Source organism: Sceloporus occidentalis, unplaced genomic scaffold (genome assembly GCF_023333645.1).
Source record: "Sceloporus occidentalis isolate IW3139 unplaced genomic scaffold, rSceOcc1.0.p SCAF_347, whole genome shotgun sequence".
NCBI classification, from domain to species: domain Eukaryota; kingdom Metazoa; phylum Chordata; class Lepidosauria; order Squamata; family Phrynosomatidae; genus Sceloporus; species Sceloporus occidentalis.
The window spans coordinates 132132-155866 of record NW_028317327.1 but is presented as its reverse complement, the minus strand read 5'-3'; the positions used below and the strand labels follow the sequence as shown (position 1 = coordinate 155866).

General features: G+C 48.4%; 2 protein-coding genes across 2 annotated transcripts; one reads left to right on the top strand and one right to left on the bottom strand.

The window, feature by feature from the left end:
• The first annotated feature begins 693 nt into the window (after positions 1 to 693).
• On the top strand, positions 694 to 2623 carry LOC149274094 (mRNA decay activator protein ZFP36-like). The gene is made up of 2 exons (XM_089505847.1): positions 694 to 729; positions 1721 to 2623. The coding sequence occupies exons 1-2, from the start codon at positions 694 to 696 to the stop codon at positions 2621 to 2623; spliced, it is 939 nt and encodes a 312-aa protein (XP_089361973.1).
• A 19489-nt stretch (positions 2624 to 22112) lies between these two features.
• On the bottom strand, positions 22113 to 22592 carry LOC149274093 (transmembrane protein 229B-like). Its single transcript, XM_089505830.1, has one exon. It carries the CDS (start codon positions 22590 to 22592, stop codon positions 22113 to 22115), a length of 480 nt encoding a protein of 159 aa, XP_089361956.1.
• Positions 22593 to 23735: the final 1143 nt, after the last annotated feature.

The window sequence follows — 23735 nt, the reverse complement described above, 5'->3', positions numbered from 1 at the left end:
TCTCAACGGACTGTGACAGCAGCTTCAGCACCTGCTAAAAATTGGCTTCTGTCTGTGAGCGAAGGAGAGGGATGTATATCCCACTGGCGGGCGCCTGCTCAGAAGATTTTGGGGTCTGGCTACCTCTGTGGCTCTTGCCCGGGCACCCTGGGGCACCCTAGTTTCTTGCCATGGGCGCACCGCACTTGCTCCACACTGGCTCAACTCACTATAACATTGCGATGGCAACTTCTTGAGGTCATCAGATGTGTGTTTGTGCGACACCTGTACACAGCTCTACACACGCACATTACACGGTGTACAAAGCACAGTGATACACACCATCCGACACTTATGGCGGATAATGTCACGCAGATCCCCCTCCAGGCCTTTCTGTGTTGTTTTTCATTTCAATGCTTTCGGTTTCTACCCCCCTGCCCCTGTCTTGTTTTTCATTCTCGCTCCTGACTCTATTTGTTCCGAGTTTCTTTACCCCACCCTGACCCCCCCTTCCTGTCTTACTTTGGGACTGGGTTGTTTTTCTTGCCTGGGTGCGATTAGCTAACACCTCCCCCTCCTCCTGGACTTCACCCTCACAGATTACCTCATAGACACCACAGAGGGTGGGGCGAGGGGTATAAAAGGGCGGCTTCGCGTACAAACTCTAAAACTCGCAGAGGATCACAGGGAGAGCCGAGCAGCTGCCTGATCAGCATGTCCTCCATGGTGGATATCCAAACCTTGTACAAGGTGAGGGCTTTGGGGGTCTCTTACTATGTGGGTTGGGGGGGGGCGTTATTGAATGTTTCTTTGTATCAAGAAAAAAAACCCAATAAGTTTTCTGGTGACAGGAGGAAGTCGGGGGAGGGGGACTCATGGAAACAGTGCAAGAATGAAGCAATTCTCTGGTTTCGAAACATTGTTCTAAGTTCAGTAACTTCTAGGTGTGGCTCCTAAAAGGGCCAGATAGAAAACAGGACATAAAATCTGGCAGAAGTCTGGGCAGAAATAGACTTGGCGGTGAGTAAGAGAGCGGTAGGACAGGGGGGAAGAGTGTCCAGAAGGACCCAGGAGGAAAAATATAAATTAAGGGGTATCTGGAGTCAGCAGATGAAACTGGGGGAAAGAACATCATGAATGGATGACATCTGAGAGGGAGAATGGCCGGATTGGGAGTTAAAAGGGTTGGATGGAGGTGGATCTAGAAGTAGACTTGGTTTGTAGGGGCAATATGGATCTAGAAGCAGACAGGATATTTCTATGGGGACTCTGGTCTGTGCTTTCATTGTTTCCTGCCTGGCTGTCACTGCCTGGGGCCACAGGGTCCGGGACACTTCCTGCTGATCAGGTTCAGACGTAAGTCCTCTCTGCTGTTGTCAGGGAGATGTTTGTGATCGGATGTCAGTGACGTCAGGACTTGCTTCTCCGGCACAACCAGATTGGCCTCATTCTCCTGTCAGGCGGTCACTGCCATTCTCTGTCACCGGCCGGTCACTGCCACTCTCTGTCACAAGCCGGTCGCTGAACGCCTGTCACCGGCCGGTCGCTGGACGCCTCTGTCACCGGCCGGTCGCTGGACGCCTCTGTCATCGGCCGGTCGCTGGACGCCTCTGTTACTTGTATCATCTTTTCCCTGCCCCCCCTCCCCGTGTGCCTATAACCCTGGTTACCACCCCTGAACTATTATTTTATACCCCACTTTGTGCTTCCACCATTCTAATATATTCTCCCCAATCCACAGAACCTGCGCAACCTCAGTCTCTCAGAAGAGTTTGAACCTCCCATAGAGAGGAGCTTTCAGAGCCCCCAGCGGAGACATTCCTTTGCCCCTGACTTCCATGAAGAGCCATGTTGGACAGCACGTGATTCATTGTCCCTAGAAACATCTCGAACACCCTTCAGACCCGACCGATCCATCAGCCTGATTGAAGGGTCACGTTCTGCTCTTCCTCCTCCTCCTGGGTTCCCTCCATTGAAGATTGCGCTGCCTTCGCTTCCTGCTCCCTCCTCTCGCTATAAAACTGAGCTATGCCGCACCTTCTCGGAAACGGGCACCTGCAAATATGGCTCCAAGTGCCAGTTTGCCCATGGCTCCATGGAACTGCGAGAGCCGAACCGTCATCCTAAATACAAGACAGAGTTGTGCCACAAATTCTATCTGTATGGAGAGTGTCCATATGGTTCCCGCTGCAACTTCATTCATCATCCCTCTGAACACGGAGCACCTCAGCAGGTCCTGCGTCAGAGTTTCAGCTACAGTGGGGTCCCAGCTAGGAGGCGCTCGCCGACACCTCCAGGATTCCCGGATCCAGCCTCTTTCTCAAGGGCGCCCTCTGTGTCCCCCCCTCCTTCCGAGCTGTTCTTCTCCCCGGCTCCACCAGAGACCAGAAGCCACGTCTCCTCTCTGAAATCATCAGATTCCTGCTCCCGTTGTTGTTCGTGTCGCTGTTCCCGAGCTGGGAATGTTACCCAGGATCCCTTTTCTGACTATATGCTCCTTCGCTCGCCCTCCTCCACCTCACTGCCGGAAACAGAATGCTACAGTAGTGGGTCCGAGTCTCCGGTGTTTGAGATCTCAGGCCAACTGCCACCTCCATCCAACAAAAGATTGCCCATATTCAACCGGCTATCGGTGTCCGATTGACGAGACCGTATACCGTGCCACGCGATGCAGAACTCCATGCACGGCTCCTGCCAAACCTTTGGAGCCTTGTGCATCCTCTGTGCCTGTAACTAGAGCGGCTGGAAATGTATGATATCAGCGGTCGCTCACCCCGGGGATGTCATCACATGACCCCGGGGATGTCATCACATGACCCCGGGGATGTCATCACATGGCCTCGCGCTCAGCCCCGGGGTTTTAACCAGCATCCTGACACATTCCGCAGCTCAGCCGGCCACGGGCTCCACGGCTGAATAGGGTATTAAGTAAAGCCCTCGAGGAGAGCGTGGCCTCTATGTAGCAGAACAAGGTACAGCATTTTTCCTGTCCCCTAGTCTGACGCTCCCAGTATTGGCTGGTTCCAAACTGAGGGGTGGACTATAATTGGAAGGAACTCTTGCCAAAGAAATCCGAATCTATTTCACTTCTATAATTTCCTAGAAAAGGAGACACTGCAGTGTATTACAGCACCCCCCCCCCCACATACAAGCCTCTTATCCATAGGACTGTACCATACATTGAGTATAAAGCACAGATCCACCCACCCCTGTGTATCCATACAAATGCCCCCCTCGCCCTGTGTATACATACAAATGCCCCCCTCGCCCTGTGTATCCATACAAATGCACCCCTCGCCCTGTGTATCCATACAAATGCACCCTTCGCCCTGTGTATCCATACAAATGCCCCCCTCGCCCTGTGTATCCATACAAATGCCCCCCTCGCCCTGTGTATCCATACAAATGCACCCCTCGCCCTGTGTATCCATACAAATGCACCCCTCGCCCTGTGTATCCATACAAATGCACCCCTCGCCCTGTGTATCCATACAAATGCACCCCTCGCCCTGTGTATCCATACAAATGCCCCCCTTGCCCTGTGTATCCATACAAATGCCCCCCTCGCCCTGGTATCCATACAAATGCCCCCCTCGTCCTGGGTATCCATACAAATGCACCCCTTGCCCTGTGTATCCATACAAATACACCCCTTGCCCTGTGTATCCATACAAATGCCCCCCTCGTATAATACAGAACCCCCTGCTCTCTGTATAATACAGCCCCCACCCGCGCTGTGTATAATACCGATACACCCCTCTGCTCTCTGTATAACACATGTAAATGGCACATGTAAGAGATGCTATCAAACATCCTTTGGTGTTCGTAAACACTGCAGTTGCCTCCAAACAGACAATATCCTCACCATGTGCCTTATACCTCAGGGGATTTTGGGAAGACTGGGCCACGGAGCTGTGAATATTTTCCACGGCAGGGAATTAATAAGCCAAAATCTGAAAGTGATTTCTGCCTTGATCCATTTATTGCAATGTTTGCTTCTTTTGTGTTGTAATCTATTTATGTCGTATTTATTACCAAGTGAATTTTATATATAAATATATTTATCTTTTGTATTATTTGGAAAGTAATATATTTCATGTAATCAGCAGGTGAATTTTATCTGAATAAAGCAGATTACAGAACCTCTTATACGGGTGAAGTCTTGTCTCTTTCTTCTGGGTACGTTTCATTAGTATAGCCCTTAACCCCCAATGAAACACAAGAGGGGGAGTACATAGGGCAGATGTAACGGATGTTTACTCTCCGCCAAAAGAGCTTACAGTCTATAAGAGCCGAATAATAACCAAAGTGGGCATTTAGTCAGGCGTAAGATTATTACAGAAAAATAACTACATTGCCCCCTTCTGTCTGTTACCCTTCGGTGGGAGGGGCAGACTCCGTGTCCCATTTCCCTCTTCTGTCTGTTACCCTTCGGTGGGAGGGGCAGACTCCATGTCCCATAACTCCCTTCTGTCTGTCACCCTGCAGTGGGAGGGGCAGACTCCGTGTCCCAAAACTCCCTTCTGTCTGTCACCCTGCAGTGGGAGGGGCAGACTCTGTGTCCCATAACTCCCTTCTGTCTGTCACCCTGCAGTGGGAGGGGCAGACTCTGTGTCCCCAACGACTTTGGAACTTTTCCAAATGAGCTAAAGCTTGGGGCGCTCCTGAGTGGGGATGCACCGTACGGTGGGGTATTACGCGGCTGCCCGTTCTCCACTGAATTGTTCTCAAACCTCTTTGTAGGGCCTGCAGCGAGTCTCTATATTTTATTCAACATGAAATTCTATCCATATCTAAACGCTGAACATTTCAAGGAATTACCCTTAAACCTTCACCCTAAATGCGGACGTATTTAATAATATGGAATTGTAAATTATAACGGATAAAAAAAAACAACTAAAACAAATAGGAATAAAACCCACATAAAAGGCTCGTCTCGCATTCTACAGGCTCTGCGGGATGTTCCTGTCAATAAGTATGAGAGAGCGAGATCATATCGTCTGCGCATGCACTAATATCTCAAGTGTGAGTGAACAGCACAAAGAGCACAAAGCAACGGCAAACAATAAAGGAGATAGTGGCCAACCCTGCCTTGTGCCATTATAAATGGTCACCATAACTGTGACAGCCATGCTGTCGGGGGGGGGGGGTAGTAAACTGCTGTAAGCTGTTGTGAAGGTTGGGAAAAATTAGGACGGGATAGAACTCCAAATGTAAAAAGGCAGGCTGAGGTGGTCGAATGAGGGCGTTTTGTTGTCTTTTGTGTACCCCAGCATCTTAATACACCTGTGTGCGTCTGCGCCTGACACCAAGCCATAAAGCCCACTTGATCTAGATGAATCAAAGAGAGTAAAAAAGGGTTAATTCTATCCCTAATATATGTTAAGCAGTTTTGGGTCGGTATTGGGTAATGATGCGGGTCGGTAGCTACCTGGGTTATTGAAGCCCTTTCCCTCTTTGGGGAATAATACCCGTATTATACCCCAGGATATCGGCTTCTAATGTATCCAGGTGGAAGAGGAACCTTCGGAACAATGCTGTGTAATTCTGCTAAATGGGGAATTAAAACGTCGGAAAAACATTTCTAGGAGAAATTAGTAAAAGCATCAGGGGCTTTTGGCTTTAACCCTTTGATGGGATAAGGTTGGGGTTTGGTGGGTAAGTCTAGAGAAGCCAAATATGAATTGATTCACTCCCGAAAGACTTCATTCCCCGAGTGGGAGAGCTTAATATTTTCTAAGTCTAGTAAGGAAGCCATTTTCGGAGGAGATATGCTGCGAGGGGATATGCTGCCTAATTTGCATACAGCTTGATTCCTCATAATGGGACTGATGTGTCCTCCAGGAGGAGATCTCATATAGACTCATCGGTCTCACCGCCTGACCTGTGGGTTCTGGGAGGACGTCTTTGTGCTCGAACCTCCTAACGTCTGAAGGCCGGTTAATTGTTTTCGCTCGTATTATGGCCTTATGTGCCGCCTGGATCGCAGCCACAGACACCTCAGGAGAGTTTATGACGATGTGAAATTTAATGAAATTGGTGATCTTATGCAACCAATCAGGATGATGGAAAACCATAATTACAGGATTAGAATCCAGAGAACTTTCTGTGCTTTATTTACTCGATTCCAGAAAGTTCCAGACAAAGGAGCAGGAAGGATGTGCGGTATTTGGCAGAATGAAAAATAAATAAGGAAACGTCACCAGAAGCTAAAGATTAAAGAGGGGATTCTAAGGGTCGAATTCAATAAAAGAATATGGCAGCCGGGGACACTTCATGATGCATGAAACACATTGACATTTAGAGCTTTCAGAATATCATTTATTTCTATAATTTATAGCGTTTCCGGGGTAGATAGTAGTCGGGGGCCGATTCCCTTAGTCAGGGGACAGCTCCTCAGGTATCCACTGGCTGTAAGGCCATATTTTGGGGTTCAGAGAGTTGCTGAAAGGGGCAGTTTGTTTGCCATGAGAGGAAGGTCTGATCGGAGATGCTGGAATTTTACCGGCCTCCCCACGCCCTGCCCTGGGGCAAGAAGCCCGCACCTTGCTTTGTGTGTGAGTCACTCTGACGCTGCGCCCCACGGGGCCCGGGCCTTACTCACAAGATTGAGACATGACAGGTAAGATGCCAGGAAGAGGAGTCACCCAGGGATCCTGAGAACGGCTTACAGGCAAAAGAGATGCGCTACGCACACTCACACTCACACATTTATACACACACCACACTCACACATCTATACACACACCACACTCACACATTCATACACACACCACACTCACACATTTATACACACACCACACTCACAGCAATATTTAAACACTGACCCTCTGGCACTTCCGGCAAACGCCAGGTGGGACGGAGGTCGAAAGGTCTGAATCCTGACCCATATCATCCCTCCAGCAGCAGATCGGACTCTGGATGTGCAGCCGCGAGCAGATAGATTATATGTCTCCAAGCGGCACCCGCTGGCCTTACACTGCCAGAGCCTGTTTGCACAAATACACTAAACACTCACAGACAACAGACACACAATCACATACATGCACCAGACACTCACATTCACACACTCACATTCAAACACACAGAAACACCAGACACTCACAAACACATTCACACACTCACATTCAAACACATGCAAACACCAGACACTCACAAACACATTTACACACTCACATTCAAACACCAGACAAACACATTCTCACACACACACATTCAAACACATGCAAACACCAAACACATTCAAACACTCACATTCAAACAGACAGAAACACCAGACACTCACACGCACACATTCAACAGATGCCATCCCATTGCCTACCTAATCAATGCTTCCTTGTCTGGTTACGTTTCCAAAGCCTGGAAAATGAGTTGTCCCCATCCACAAAAATGGTGATGCTACAAAGTGTCAAACTCCGAACTGCTGCCTATCCTCTCTGAAGTCTCGGAGAAATGTGTCCAGGAGCAACGGTCCAAGTTTCTAACCTCGCGTTAATCTGGCTTTCGTTCTAATCACTCCAGTTACTGCCCTCTTAAAAGTGACCGATGACATCCAGAGCGGCACGGAGAGAGAGGTGCACTTACTGGGGCAGTTTCTCCAGACTTTGCAAAGACCTTTTATAGGTCGACCATGATCTGCTAAACAATGCTCTGGTACAAATGAGCGGTCGCTCGACTGGTTTCGCTTATGGTTTCCTATTATTATTATTATTATCTTTTATTTATATAGCGCCAACAGTTTATGCGGGAAAGTATAAGTGAATGAGCCAGAGTTTTTGTGGATTCTCGGGTGAGGAACGGGCGGATACGAGAGATGTTTTTTAGGTGCAAGCGGCAGGATCTGGCGAGGGACTGAATGTGAGGATGAAGGAGAGGTTTGAGTCGAGGATGACCCTGAGGCATCGGGCCTGGTTAGTAGGAGAGATAGTAGTGTTGTTAATGGTGATAGAGAATTCAGGTTCTGGGGTGGAGATGGAGGAAGGGAAGATAATGAGTTCTATTTGATAGAACCCAATATGTACAATGGTGCAAAAAAGTATTTAGTCAGCCGCCAATTGTGAAAGTTCTCCCACTTACAAAGATAAGAGAGGCCTGTAATTTTCATCATAGGTACACTTCAACTATGAGAGACAGAATGGGGGGAAAGAATACAGGAAATCACATTGTAGGATTTCTAATGAATTCATTGGTAAATTCCTCGGTAAAATAAGTATTTGGTCGCCTACAAACAAGCAAGATATCTTGCTTTCACAGACCTGTAACATCTTCTTTAAGAGTCCCCTCTGTCCTCCACTCGTTACCTGTATTAATGGCACCTGTTTGAACTTGTTATCAGTATAAAAGACACCTGTCCACAACCTCAAACAGTCACACTCCAAACCCCACTATGGCCAAGACCAAAGAGCTGTCGAAGGAGACCAGAAACAGAATTGTAGACCTGCACCAGGCTGGGAAGACGGAATCTGCAATAGGCAAGCAGCTTGGTGTGAAGAAATCAACGGTGGGAGCAATTATTCGAAAATGGAAGACATGCAGGACCACTGATAATCTCCCTCGATCTGGGGCTCCACACAAGATCTCACCCCGTGGTGTCAAAATGATCACAAGAACGGTGAGCAAAAATCCCAGAACCACACGGGGGGGACCTAGTGAATGACCTGCAGAGAGCTGGGACCAAAGTAACAAAGGCTACCATCAGTAACACACTACGCCGCCAGGGACTCAAATCATGCAGTGCCACTATGACAAGTGAAAAGTCCTTCAGGATGTTTCCAAAGGCTGCAAAGTGGATCGTTAACAACAAACTGTTCCTCAACAATGAAAGAACGGTGGAACAAAAGCTAAAACTTAAATGAAACAATCCTCAAAGAAACAAATCATGTTCTATTCTGACCCGGGTAACTTCTTATTCGTGTCTCGGGATGTGGCTTCGATCTCATCTTGCCTTTTGATCTCCATGTTGACAAACTATCATCCGAGCCATCGTAGGCTCTCTATAGATCGCTGATCTCTTCCTAAACTCATTGCCTTTCCTCACAAGGCTTCATCTGAGAGATAAGTTTAGCTTGCATGTCGTAGTTTTTTCACTCACTTGCTCTCTCTTACAGTCACTCTCACTGTTACTCACACTCGCTCTCTTTTACTCACAGTCACTCACACTTACTCTCACACTCTCACATGCTCTCTCTCCCCACCTCCTTCGTTTACCACTTCCGCGTTCGCGTCTCCTTTCCTCTCCCACTTCTCCCTGGTGTCTTGTTTGTTAGACGCTGACAAACACAATCAGATACTCAGACACACATTCACTCACATACACCGGAAACGCACACTCACATACACAGGACACGTATGAACCTACATGCACACACTGGTTTAGTATGGAAGGGTTGGGCCTGTGGCTCGGGGTAGGTTTGGTAAATATGTTTATGTGATACTCAGCGGCTGGGGGCCCAACACATTCTAGGAGCCCCCACCCATTCTGTGTATAATACAGATACCCCCTGCTCTGTGTATAATACAGATACCCCCCGCTCTGTGTATAATACAGCTACACGCCCTGCTCTGTGTATAATACAGCTACACGCCCTGCTCTGTGTATAATACAGCTACACGCCCTGCTCTGTGTATAATTCAGCTACACGCCCTGCTCTGTGTATAATACAGATACCCACGCTCTGTTTATAATACAGATACCCCCCCGCTGTGTTTATAATACAGATACCCCCCATTCTGTGTATAATACAGATACCCCCATTCTGTGTATAATACAGATATACCCCTGCTCTGTGTATAATACAGCTACACGCCCTGCTCTGTGTATAATACAGATACCCCCCGCTCTGTGTATAATAAAGCTACACGCCCTGCTCTGTGTATAATACAGCTACACGCCCTGCTCTGTGTATAATTCAGCTACACGCCCTGCTCTGTGTATAATACAGCTACACGCCCTGCTCTGTGTATAATACAGATACCCACGCTCTGTTTATAATACAGATACCCCCCCGCTGTGTTTATAATACAGATACCCCCCATTCTGTGTATAATACAGATACCCCCATTCTGTGTATAATACAGATATACCCCTGCTCTGTGTATAATACAGCTACACGCCCTGCTCTGTGTATAATACAGATACCCCCCATTCTGTGTATAATACAGATACCCCCATTCTGTGTATAATACAGATACACCCCTGCTCTGTGTATAATACAGCTACACGCCCTGCTCTGTGTATAATACAGCTACACGCCCTGCTCTGTGTATAATACAGCTACACGCCCTGCTCTGTGTATAATACAGATACCCCCCCCTCTGTTTATAATACAGCTACACGCCCTGCTCTGTGTATAATACAGATACCCCCCCCGCTCTGTTTATAATACAGATACCTCCCCGCTCTGTGTATAATATAGATACCCCCCCGCTCTGTGTATAATACAGATACCCCTATTCTGTGTATAATACAGATATACCCCCGCTCTGTGTATAATACAGCTACACGCCCTGCTCTGTGTATAATACAGCTACACGCCCTGCTCTGTGTATAATACAGCTACACGCCCTGCTCTGTGTATAAAACAGATTACCCCCCCCCCCCGCTTGGTGTATAATACAGCTACACGCCGTGCTCTGTGTATAATACAGATACCCCCCTGCTCTGTGTATAATACAGCTACACGCCCTGCTCTGTGTTTAATACAGATACCCCCCGGCCTGTGTATAATACCGTTGCCCCCTGTTCTGTGTATAATACAGTTGCCCCCCACTCTGTATAATACAGTTGCCCCCGCTCTGTATATAATACCAATACCCCCTGCTGTGTATAATACAGTTGCCCCCCGGGGTGCGTATAATACAGATACCCCCTGCTGTGTGTAATATGTTACATAATGCAGACACCCCTCCAGCTGTTTTTACAAAATTTCCGCCTCTTGCTTCCTCTTTTCAGTTTCTGCTTTTATGGGCAAAGAATTTCCATTTGGCTGCAACGTCCAGAATAATGCGGGGAATCGGCGTGACGCCGAGCAGGGGATTCACTTCTACCCCCCGTGGGGAATCGGCCTTCAGACTCAGCAGTTCAGGATTTGCTGTTTTTTACGCGTTGTTAACCATTTCTGGGTTTGATTATATAATATGGCGAAAGACCTTTCTTCCTATCACTCTCAGCCAACATCCTAATCAAGCCATCTGAACGACCCACAACCTCCACAGATCATCCGGACCCGATCAACTCACCCCATCCTACTGCTTCACTTCCCCCTCACCCAATGACTAGATTGTAAGCTCCTGGGAGAAGGACCCTCCTCACCTTTACAATTTCTGTCAAAATGTAATGTAGTATGTTCTATACTACGTGTTATGTCCTGTCTACCTATTGTACAGCGCTACGGAATATGATGGCGCTATATAAAACAATAACTACTAATAATAACATAAATTAATTATATCTTATTATTAATTATTATTAAATATAATATATAATAATCTCCCAGGGCGCTCCTCTCCTTTTCTACCAGTTTGTGATTTTAAAATATTTTACTGACTCTGTTGCAACTTCGCTACAGAATCTGCTGGTGCTATATAAGTAAATGTCATGTAATATAGAAACGCAGAAGCCGCCGGCAGATCAGCCCCCATCTAGTCTGTAAGACAGTCATTCGTCTTATATTCAGGAGCCGTATGCCTATTCCATGCATGTTTAATACCCTCACTGTATTACCCTCTACCACTTCGGCTGGGAGGCTGTTCCACTTATCTACCACCCTCTCAGTAAAGTAAAACTCCCTTATATTACTTCTACACCTCTGACCCTCTATTTGGAGATTATGGCCACTTGTTGAAACATTTCTCCTCTTATGGCAACTGCCCCTAACAAACACATCTCTCTGGGACATAAGGGGAAAGTGGGCATTTACCAGGGTGCAGGGGTAAAATATTTTACGGTGGCTAGGGGCAGATTATCATGGTGACTAGGAAGGTTCTGATTAGGGGCAGGTTCCCAGGTTACCTGTACGCCATGGCGAAAGCCCCTGCTTGAATAGAGGAGACTCACCTAAGAAAAAGTGCAGCCTGCAGGACAAGTGATGACCAGACAGGGTTCATTTTCTAAAGGGCCGGCAGCCTGGCTGTGCTATAACATATATAAAAAATCCCATTATAGGAAACTAAAAGGCCTGTTTTTTTCAGCATGAAAGAATGCCCATGTACAGGGCATTTGAGGTATTTATTTACACAATACTGGAAAGTAATTAACAGAAAGGACTGCTATTCGGTCGCATCCAAAATTAACGCAGCCGTGTGCCAAGAAGCACAAAGCCAACTTTGTCAGAGATTTTGAGGTTTTATCAGTTGTTTAAAGAAAGGTTATTTGAATATGATGTCATATCCCGGCACACTGTGACTTCATGGAGGACAGTGCCAGGCACTCACCCAATGGAGGCCAGGCAGCCTTGGCACAGTCCTCCATACTGTAAATGGGGTATCAGAAAGCTCCCTTTTCACCGGCCCACGGAGAAGACCAGGATCCGTCACCGGCTGGGAGGTTGGATTAAAGGACAGATAAAGAAAATTTTGTCCAAGCGCGGCTTTTCAGTGTTTGGGAGACATTTTTAATACAGCCTTCCAGCGCATCGAGTGAACGTTGGCGCCATCTGCTGGTTACTGCACCTTTTTATTAATTTCACAATCAGCCCCTGGGCATCATCAGGCTCGGAGGGGCCCCGCAGGCTCTTTTTCCGTGGTCAAAACATACATTGGCAAACCCATTTCATGTATATATGAGCTGGGCTCTGTTCTGATGAGTAGGAACAGGACTGGTTTTGGGGCGATCGCTTATCCCTCAGTTTATTAGATTATACGGTAAACCGAATGGCAGATTCTATAAAACAGTCTGACGGTGAGCGCCGCTCGTTAGCTCGTCACGTGACTGGCGAGGGGCAGTGGGTAGGTGGCCGAGGGCCTTGGGGGGCATTTAAATCGCGTGCAATTCACGTTCCTACAAGGTGACAACCAAGCCCCGGCCATGCAGAAGCCTCGCAGATTTGGTGCCTTTGCCACCCAGTCATATAAAGTTTTATTCGGTGAAAGGCAGATCCCTCACCAGGAGCGTTTGGTACTTGATCTTTTTTTGGTTCTTCCCGTCGTCTTCTTTACATCCGATGTGAAGAAAAAAGCTGCTGGTGACCCAAAGCGACACCGAGTCCCCAATCTTCATCTTCTGTCCTCCCACAAGGGGATCCGCAGCCTCTTCCTTCCCTCCCAGATCGAAGCCTAGCGAGGGCCGGATCTTCTTGGGTTTCCTCGAAGACCGACTAATGGCTTCACGGGGGAAATGGCGGGCGAAAGACGCGGCCCACTTCCCCACTAAAACCGATACAGAGTCTTCAGGGACCTGGTTCCACTGTAGCGTTTGGTGGCCCTTGGCACTTAATTATCCAAAAGCAAACAATGCGCCCTGGAAAAAACGAAGGGTGCTCAGTGATGGTGATGCCATTTTTGGCCCCGTGGCTGGAAATCAAACAAATTACCCTATCCCGCCATAAGTTCAGAATTAAGAATAGGGTGAAAATAAAAAGTGCAGGTAAGGGCCCGAGGTGCAAAAGGTGAGCTTGTCCATATCGCAGGTGAAGTGCAGAATATGCTTCCAGTGGACCAAACCTGGGGACATCAATAGCTACACCTCGGGCTGCTTGTACTTAATCGGCCTCAGGCCAGAGGGCCATGTTTTCCCCGCCACATGTGGCCAATAGGCGACAACTCCCATCTGCCCCAGCAAGGGCCACAGGGCTGAATAAAGTGCTCAGTATTGGTGCAGTCAGTGTGCAGGGCAAATAGCCGGAGAATGTTCCTCAGCATGGTGGAACGAGAGTGCTCTCGGCTCCTGGATGTATGGGGCCGGTGTTTGTGCAAATTTCTAAGCACCAAATAAATAATGATTTGCCCCGTTGCCCCGCCTGTGGGGCCCGGCTCTGTTTGCATGCTGAGCCTCCATTTGTCTGGATATTCTGCATGATAATGTGGGCATTACAGGAATGCGAGGGGGCAGATGGTCCCATTCACTAGATGACTGCGGGACTCCCCTCCCCGGATGCCTTCAGAGATTTGCATTGTTACCCCTGGCTCTGGGGTAAATCAGAGTATTTGTTTTAAGCTAAATAAGGAATACTAGCACAGGATCCAGAGTATTTTGCTGCCATTATTTGGCTACATAATTTGAGCTATTATTTGATCGGGAGGGTTGGCAGCTATGCTTAAATAATTACACCAAATACCTAAAATATAAAGGTTCTGAGACTTGATAGAACCTTTTTGGTTGTATGTAATATGTGAAATATCTGGCATTTCTATTTGCCACAGGCCAGAGGAAAACATGTTATTAGATTGTAAGCTCCCAGGAGCAGGGCAGATTTCTCCTTTGGCCCCAGTTATTCTGAGCATGTGTAAATCTTTTTGTCTATGTTAATGTTATTCTTCACTCTGTCCTATTGTAACAGCGCCACGGCATCTGCTGGTGTTATATTAGGAAAACGTAAAGCGGTAATTGTGTGAAATACATGAAAGTGTCGGTTTGTGACTCTGCTTATTCAAACCTTTTTCATAGAACTTCACAGAACTTTTGTGAATTCCAAACAGAACCTTTTAATAGAAACTTAATTAGAAGTTTTTTCACATGAAAAAAAAAACCCTACATGGGGGGGGGGGATCCCATTTGATGATAGCCAGCTCCTAACATCTGCTTGCTTCTGCCCCCACTAAATGGCTCTGACCCCTGAGACCTCCCCCCCCCCCCCCCGCAGGGTATTAATGACACCCAGCTGTTCTGCAGAGCATTCCTCCACTGCCTGCAACAACCAGATGCACCGCTGCACAGAGCATCCTCCACAGCCAGTGATAACCAGATGCTCTGCAGAGCATTCCTCTACGGCTAGTCCTAGCCGGAGGTTCTGCTCAGACTGCAAGCTCCTCTGTTCACATTGCTCATTATGCATTAGATTGTAAGCTCCTCTGTTCACATTGCTCATTATACATTAGATTGTAAGCTCCTCTGTTCACATTGCTCATTATACATTAGATTGTAAGCTCCTCTGTTCACATTGCTCATTATACATTAGATTGTAAGCTCCTCTGTTCACATTGCTCATTATACATTAGATTGTAAGCTCTGTAAGTCAAATTGTTATGTTACAGACTACTTGTTATCTCCTGTCCACCTATTCCACGGCGCTACGGAATTTGATGGCGCTATATAAACAATAAATAATAATAATAATAATTGTGAGCTCCTCTGTTCACATTGCTCATTATACAGTAGATTGTAAGCGCCTCTGCTCATTTTGCTCATAAATCATTGTAATCGCTATATGAAATCAGGTGCGATGGGTGTATCGGGGGACACAGTCAGGGGGTGTATATGAGGAACCAGGTGAGACCCTCAGTCTCCTCCATGCATTTCTTGTAATAGACATTCCCCTCTTCTTTTCTTGCACATTTTTATTGGCTACACCGGAGCAGCGCCGATTTCTGCAGGTCACGCCAGACTGACTTCCGGCTTAATCCAGGGACCTCAGTATGTTTGCCCCAGTGAGCTCCTCAGAATCAGACCTTATCCCACGTGAGACATCGGCGAGTGAGGAGGGACCTGAGCCTGCGCAGCTTCAAGTGACACTCAAAATCAGGGGAGCCGGAAAATCGATGACTTTCACTTTCATTCCTTTGGGAGAGAAAATAGTTCAATGTGAGGAGATTCCAGGAGGTGACCAAGAGAGATCCACAGGAATCACACTCTGGGTAATGAGATCTGGAATAATCAGCCAATAGAGGGATAGCTTTCTGAGTGGGCGGGGTCTTGAAAGGATCAGAGTGAGGGTCTGGACAAAGTTGGAAACACTTACATTGTGCAGCCCTGAGACCCTGGGACCCCTCACCCCAGCCCTGAGACCCCTCACTAAACCCGACCCTGAGACTCCTCGCCCCAGAACCCCTCACTATGCCTTCCAGTCTGCTGAGTCCTTTCCCAGAGCTGGACACAAACTTTTCCAAGGTAATGAAGCTAATTGTCTGTATACAGAGAACGGTTTCTGCGGCAAGCAATAGGTTAATCTGTGCAGAGAAATCTATTTCTATCATATAATGTATGTTTTATTTCTTTATGTGTTTGGGGGTTTATTTTGTGTAGTTTTGCCTTTTTTAGGGGCAGGAGGTGGGGGACAGGGCTGCTGTGTGAGGGGACAGGGCTGCCGCGTGCGGGGGGACAGGGCTGCTGCGTGCGGGGGGACAGGGCTGCTGTGTGAGGGGACAGGGCTGCTGTGTGAGGGGACAGGGCTGCTGTGTGAGGGGACAGGGCTGCTGCGTGAGGGGGACAGGGCTGCTGCGTGCGGGGGGACAGGGCTGCGGTGTACGGGGGGACAGGGCTGCCGCATACGGGGGGACAGGGCTGCCGCATACGGGGGGACAGGGCTGCCGCGTACGAGGGGACAGGGCTGCCGCGTACGAGGGGACAGGGCTGCCGCGTACGAGGGGACAGGGCTGCCGCGTGTGAGGGGGACAGGGCTGCCGCGTGTGAGGGGGACAGGGCTGCCGCGTGTGAGGGGGACAGGGCTGCCGCGTGTGAGGGGGACAGGGCTGCCGCGTGTGAGGGGGACAGGGCTGCCGCGTGTGAGGGGGACAGGGCTGCCGCGTGTGAGGGGGACAGGGCTGCTGTGTGCGGGGGACAGGGCTGCCGCGTGTGAGGGGGACAGGGCTGCCGCGTGTGAGGGGGACAGGGCTGCTGCGTGTGAGGGGGACAGGGCTGCTGTGTGCGGGGGACAGGGCTGCTGCGTGTGAGGGGGACAGGGCTGCTGCGTGTGAGGGGGACAGGGCTGCTGCGTGTGAGGGGGACAGGGCTGCTGTGTGCGGGGGACAGGGCTGCTGCGTGTGAGGGGGACAGGGCTGCTGCGTGTGAGGGGACAGGGCTGCTGTCCCTCGCATTTCACAATCCAAAGACAGACTTTAATTATATTTTAATTAATTATGATGTAATGATGTCAGTCTGGGGAGTCTCCACCAGCATGAAAGCATTGTGTATTTAAATGCCACACGTCCCAGTGTCTCCGGTGTTTAAACCGTTCACTACATTTCCCTTGTAGGACTTTTTGAGTTTAAAGCTTAATCCGAGCGGGAATCAAGACCCTTCCTTCTCCTCCTGCCCACTCAACCTCAAGAAAAGCTATGAGCAGCTGGTGGACTTCTCTACTTGGCCAACAGAGAACCTGAACATGGAGATGCCTGCTACAAATCTCTTGCGGCACATCCCGTTCCAGGCAGAGCGCTCTGTTAGTCTGATCGAAGATGGCAGAAAGCCACTGGAGGTCTCCCGACAACAGTCCACCCGCTATAAGACTGAACTGTGCCGCACGTTTCATGAGAGCGGATCCTGCAAATATGGGTCCAAATGCCAGTTTGCACACGGAATGGGGGAGCTTCGTGGGCTGAACCGGCACCCCAAATACAAGACGGAGCTATGCAGAACCTATCACACAATTGGATTTTGCCCTTACGGATCCCGCTGCCATTTCATCCACAATGCCGAGGAGCAGAGGTTCTGTGGTAGGACTCGTGCGCAGTGCCCTCACCTTTTGCGACAAAGTGTGAGCTGTTCTGGAATACCTTCCTCCTCATCATCCTCGAACTCCCTGTTCTCGACCTCTCTATCTTCTTTATCCCCCTTCTCTCCTTCCAGCCCAACCTCACCCAACTTCTCTCCATCTAACCCCCTTGGTGGGATTATGCCTTCCTCCCCTGCCCTGACACTGAGCATGTCCTCTCTGTTCCGCGCACTTTCCCCTCCTTCAGAGGAACCAGCTGTTGGAGAGGTTCTGCTCCATCTGCCATCCAGTCCAACCATAAAACCTGAGGCTGGGAAAATGAGGGACTGTTTATCAGATGGAGGGAGCACAGAGACCGTCCAATGCAATGCCCAAGATGCCAGGCGCCTCCCCATATTCAGTAAGCTGTCATTCTGATGGCGGTTTCGGGAAGGTCCTCTCTTTCTCCACATCTTCTAGTGGCTTTTTTTTTTAAACTTAAGAATTTGACATAAAGCCATAATCACAGACCGGGTCATCCACAGATTCTGCAGGTGGAGTTTCCTGAAGCCAAAGCTGTGTACAGACTTCATAAGTTCCTCAGACACCGGGGTAGAAATCATGTTACGGACCGCCAGGTGATATTCACCAAACAGGGAGAAGTTGGGAGCTCTAAAAATCTTTATGTAGCAGAAGAACGGGTTCCCAACGGGACGGGTTCCCAACGGGACGGGTTCCCAACAGAACGGGCTCCCAACGGGACGGGTTCCCAACAGAACGGGCTCCCAACGGGACGGGTTCCCAACAGAACTGGTTCCCAACAGAACGGGCTCCCAACGGGACGGGTTCTCAATGGGACGGGTTTGTCTGGGTGCGAGTCCACGTGCCGTGTCTTTAGCTGCTGACGGGTCACTGATGGTCTTCCCGACACATCTATGCAGCGCCCTGGTTGGATGGCTTTAAGCTGTAACTGGGGGACACGAGTAACACGTTAACGGTTAATGGTCGTATCCGGGAAGGTCGGATTAACACACGGGGGACTCTCTTGGATAACAGTCATCATAAGTCTGTAGAAGAAAAGATTATTGTGCGTCGCGGGACCCGAGCCGGGGGGGGGGTCACGTGCTTTATTTGGTATTAAATCTCCAAGTTTCTAATTTATTTATTTATACATTTATGAAGCGTTCCCGTTATAAGCTGCCATCCCATCATATTTATTGTCATCGCTTCTCGCCAAGTCCTTGGCCCCAAAGGGACTGTTTGTTTTTATTATAAATTATTTTTTATAAATCTCAATGTTTTTCATATCTAGTCACTCGTCGTTTTATTTAAAGTTTTAATTTTTAGTGAATTTTTATTTAAATAAAGGTGTTTAAAAACATGTTGTGTGTTGTTGTTTGATGGAAAAAGTGACATCATCGCCAGTCTCTCTGTCATTTAGCCGGATAACATGCACTCTGCCCCTGTCTGGTTGTGCCTGGCAGCTAACAGGTTAATGCATATGTTCTTCCCGTATATTGCCGGAATGGCTCTTGTAGTCAGGAGCCCATTTAAAAATGTACTGTATGGGGACGTGGTAGAAACAGACCCCGCCAGCAGATCGGCCCCCGGCGGCCCCGATCTGGTCTGCAAAGACTCAAACCTTAATCAGTTGTTGGTTTCGTCTTAGATTCAGGAGCCGTATATTTATCCCACGCATGTTTAATACCCCTCACTGTATTACCCTCTACCACCTCTGCTGGGAGGCTCTTCCACTTACCTACCACCATGTCCATATCCCATGGTAACGAGTGCTTTCCCCAGCAGTATGTTGGTTGAGGGGACACGGGGGGGAGGTTAATTGCCCTCTGGGCTGCTCCTAGCTGAAGATTTTCGGCCTCCGTCTGAAGCTTTGTTGTGGATTTTACTTGCTGTTCCACATGGGCATCAGGGCATGGAAATTACCCCAGAGCTGATTGTTAGCTGCCCTCACCTTCCATGATTTTATACACAGACTGCAGGGGGCAGCACCTTACCTGTTGTGATCAGTGACTCGGGGAGGGTACTTGTCCTGGAACGACCCACGTGGCCCCCGGTCAGCGCCTGGTGGTCCTTGTTTTCTGTGATATGTTTGTAGCATTACCTGAGCATGCACTGTTTGCTCCTTTCTCACGCAGGGTCACACTTTAAGGGTTAATTGCCGGGGGAAGGGATTTCTATAGATCCCCTCCATTGTTTGATGCTAAATGCGTGCCAGGCCAGGGACGCCCCCCCCCCGGCGGCCACGTAAAGCGCTACCCTGGGTGTCATTGTCCGTAGACAATGGGGTCCCTATTGTTATAATGAGAGGTGAGCGAGGGAGACCCCCAGCCGGGCACTTTAAATGCGGGGTCCATTCTCACACTGCCGTCTGAACCTAACTTACAAAGGGGTTTCCTGTTCATGTGTAAATCCCCCCCACCCCCGTTTCACCGATTAGAGGGTCTTTTAGGGAATAGTCAGCATTATACAGATGATGAGATTATTATTATTTATTGTTTTATATAGCGCCATCAAATTCCGTAGCGCTGTACAATGGGTAGACAGGACTTAACAAATAGTATATAACAAATTGACAACAGGTGAGGAGGGCCTTGCGCACAGGAGCTTACAATCTAGAGATCAGCCCCATCTGCCCCATCTAGTCGTCCCTTTCTTCTTAATCACCGGTTGGTCTCCTCTTGGATTCAGAAGCCATATGCCTATCCGATGCATGTTTAATACCCTCACTGTATTACCCTCTACCACCTCTGCTGGAAGGTTGTTACACTAATCTACCACCCTCTCAAAATGGTTAATCTACATAAACTGCTAGTAAAAAACTCTTGAGAGAGCTTCACATTCCCCTTCTGTTTAGTTATACAGACAACGTGAAGCCCCACTTTATTCCCACATATACGGCCCCCCAGCTTTTGTTTTGTGCGGGTTGTCAGGGGTATTCTCTGGCTGAATAGGCCGAATCTGTGGGGGAATCGGAGGAAACGAGCTGCGAAGGGGCCGGTTTCCTTCACATGCAAGCGTTTTATTACCCATTGTCCAGATGTAAACAAAGAGTTTGAGGTCGCTGCGTTGGGAGTGCTCACCAGGATGGAACGACCCGCCGCGTTCTGCTCTCGGGAGGGTTCTTTGGGTCTCATTAATAGGACGATTATCTGTTTGATAAACAGATCCTTGTGTGTGATGGGAGCCCCCAAAACCACATTAAAGGGGGCAGATGGGGCAGCTCTATGGGACCCGAAGCCCCATCCTGTAACACTATGAATCACCATGCCATTGTACAGCACTATGGAATATGTCAGCACTATATGCCTCGGTATTGCCCCGGTGTATTAACCCCTTTCAAGTACTGCATTAACTCTCCCTCCTGTGCTGCAACTCTTTATTCCCACTCCGACTTGGTGCGGGTTGCTGAGTCGAGCTGGCGTGTGCCCCGTAGCGGATCAGATAATCGGGTGTGCCGGGTGTCACTGCCACGTTTAGCCACAAACACGTGAGGTATTTATAATGAGCTGACACATCATTCACCTCTGATAACCTCCTGCCCCGGCGTGACATGGTAGAAGACCTGTGTCACCAGATAGCGCCACCTGCAGGCAGCAGGGCAATACTACAGTGACCTACACTCCTGACATTCAGGCAAAGCGCATTGTGTCCCTCTCTCCTCCCCTGATGCCCCTCTCTCCTCCCCTGATGCCCTCTCTCTCCTCCCCTGATGCCCCCTCTCACCTCCCCTGATGCCCCTCTCTCCTCCCCTGATGCCCCATCTCTCACCCCTGATGCTCTCTCTCCTCCCCTGATGGCCCCTCTCCCCTCCCCTGATGCCCCCGTAATGTGTATAGAAACAGCAGGAAAGGGCTTTATAAATTAAATGTATAACATAATGTTACATTGGGCGCTTCGGACGCCTGGGCACGCTGGCCGTTATTCACTTTTTTTTCTGTGACGAGAAGGTTTTTTTACCCCATTTATGTAGCTAGTGTTGAGCCGGTTAATTTATGGATTTCAGGTTGTACAATGGAAACAAATCAATACTAATTGTGATGTGAAGAAAAGCTCCTGGGTTTTATCTACAATTATTTTTGTATAATATTTCATAACGCTTTGGGGTTCTTTTAGCTGATTTTGGGATATTGTATTGCCGCTGGTTTATACTGGTTTATCCCCACTGGCTCATCTCCATAAAGACTATGGCCTGTCTACCAAGATGTCGCCAGCTCACCGAGTCTGTAATTGATGATGATGATGACGAGGAGAGAGGTTTAGGTATGAAACACGCGTCATCAGGACTCTTTTCATTGGAAGCTGGGCGAGCCCCAGTCTGCCGGTCCATCATCATAGCAATGTCCTCTTCACCGGACCCCCGTTGCCTTAGTGATTATTATTGGAAAAACTGTGATCTCGAACAGAGATTAAGGTCAATTATTAACACGAAGCTTGCGGCACCAAACGCAGCGTGGCAAGGTGGCTGCGGCCAGAACCTGCCCCGCAGATGGTTTATGTTAGAGCCGGAGGTGCCGCATACGCCCAGACTAGTTATTTTTTGCCCTCAGTTCACTCGTCCTTCTTTAGTTCTGCTTCTTGTGGCTCCCACTTTTCGTCGAGTCGTAAGCGCAGTGTGTGCCAAATGAGCACCTTTTCTAGAATGACACAGCCCATGAACCAGAAGGGGGCATATTCCAGGGTCACTAGGCCATGGTAGTTATAATGGAAGTGGCTGTAGTCCCATGGGCAGGCACCCATACCTTTCAGTAGCCAGCCGGAACTGAATTCACACACGTACACCCAGAGCGTGTAGAGCAGAGCCCGTGGAAGGAAGCCCAGGCAGGTCCGCAGAGCCAGATACATGCGTTCAATCCCCAACATGGCGCTACCATAGATAAAGAGAGCCCAGATGCTGGTGATGCCCTGGAACTTCCAGTCTCCGCTGGCTGCGAAGTCGCACGCGGCAGTGAACAGGATCTCGCACACATATCCATGGATGGCGTAAATATAAAAGCGCGTTATTATTCCCAGCGGGGCCGGTGAATCCATCGAACCTACGGGAGGCAGGAGAGAAATAATCATGCTTCAGGGGGAGCAGCTGCTGGCCGCTTATGATGTAAAGGAAACGTAACCAAAAATGTGAGTAAAATTCCAAAACTGCATTTTTAGTGCAGCATGTCCTAGAATAGTGAGATTTCCCCCAAAAGGAGAAGACGTCTGACAAGCTGGCGATCTCATTGATGAATGAGTTCCTTCAGTAGCAGAACCCCAGGGCCCGGACCCAGCATTAGCAAGTGCGCTGGATTTACCCCACAGGCTGCCAGTATAATGATTGCCTGGCCTCTGGGGTAGTCTTTTTATGCCATGTGGTAGGGGGCATTAAATTACGCCCACCCCCTATATAGTTTCACCTCTGCCTCCTGCCCTCGTTCACATTAGTGTGCCCACTTGTGAAATATCCTCTCTCCATTATATTTTGGGGATTTATCTGATTTTTAACAGGTTTCCATTAAATATCCCTCTGATATCTTCAGCTTCGTTAAATTACCATTTTCATGGCAGAAAGAATTTGCCCCAGGAGAGTTCTGGATAATTCTTCCAAGTTAAGGTGGTGCGTAACGTTCCCCATCAGAGCCTAAACTTTAATCCAAGTTTTCTAAGATGTTTTCCCAAGTCAGCCGGACAGCGGGACCTGGAGACGGATGCGTTTGGTAAATTAAATCACTGCATTGTTTTAAGATCTTTTTTCATCGTCGATACTAAACAAAGTTCCTTTTTTCCGTACGGCTTCTTGTCTGTTAATACACAACGCTTGTGTTACTGGAAGGAGGGAAATGTTTCCTCAGGCGGTGAGTCAAATACTTCTCGAATAGGAAGATTGTTCCATTTCTACAATTAGTTTTTTAAACTATTTTTTTTACGCCAGTCTTTAATGTTCAGATCTTGGTTATTATTATTTTAGACCCTGAGGAGGTGGCGTTGGTAAGATACGTACTCGCTTTCCTGAATATATATTGGGGAATCCAAGCCCATTTTTTTCTCAACGACCCAACGACACAAACCCCAGAAAGGTTTTCTGAAGTGAAATATTACGCTCTTTAGCTCCAGTCTTCATCCAAAACAGATAAAGCCACGTAGGTAACATATATGCTTTTGTAATGTTTATACTACACACTCCAAGATATTGACAGC

Excerpts from the sequence above, each read along its gene's own strand:
- LOC149274093 (XM_089505830.1), bottom strand. The coding sequence starts at position 22,592 with ATGGATTCACCGGCCCCGCTGGGAATAATAACGCGCTTTTATATTTAC.
- LOC149274094 (XM_089505847.1), top strand. The coding sequence starts at position 694 with ATGTCCTCCATGGTGGATATCCAAACCTTGTACAAG. Across the intron at positions 730-1,720 it reads ATATCCAAACCTTGTACAAG|AACCTGCGCAACCTCAGTCT; the intron begins GTGAGGGCTTTG and ends CCCAATCCACAG.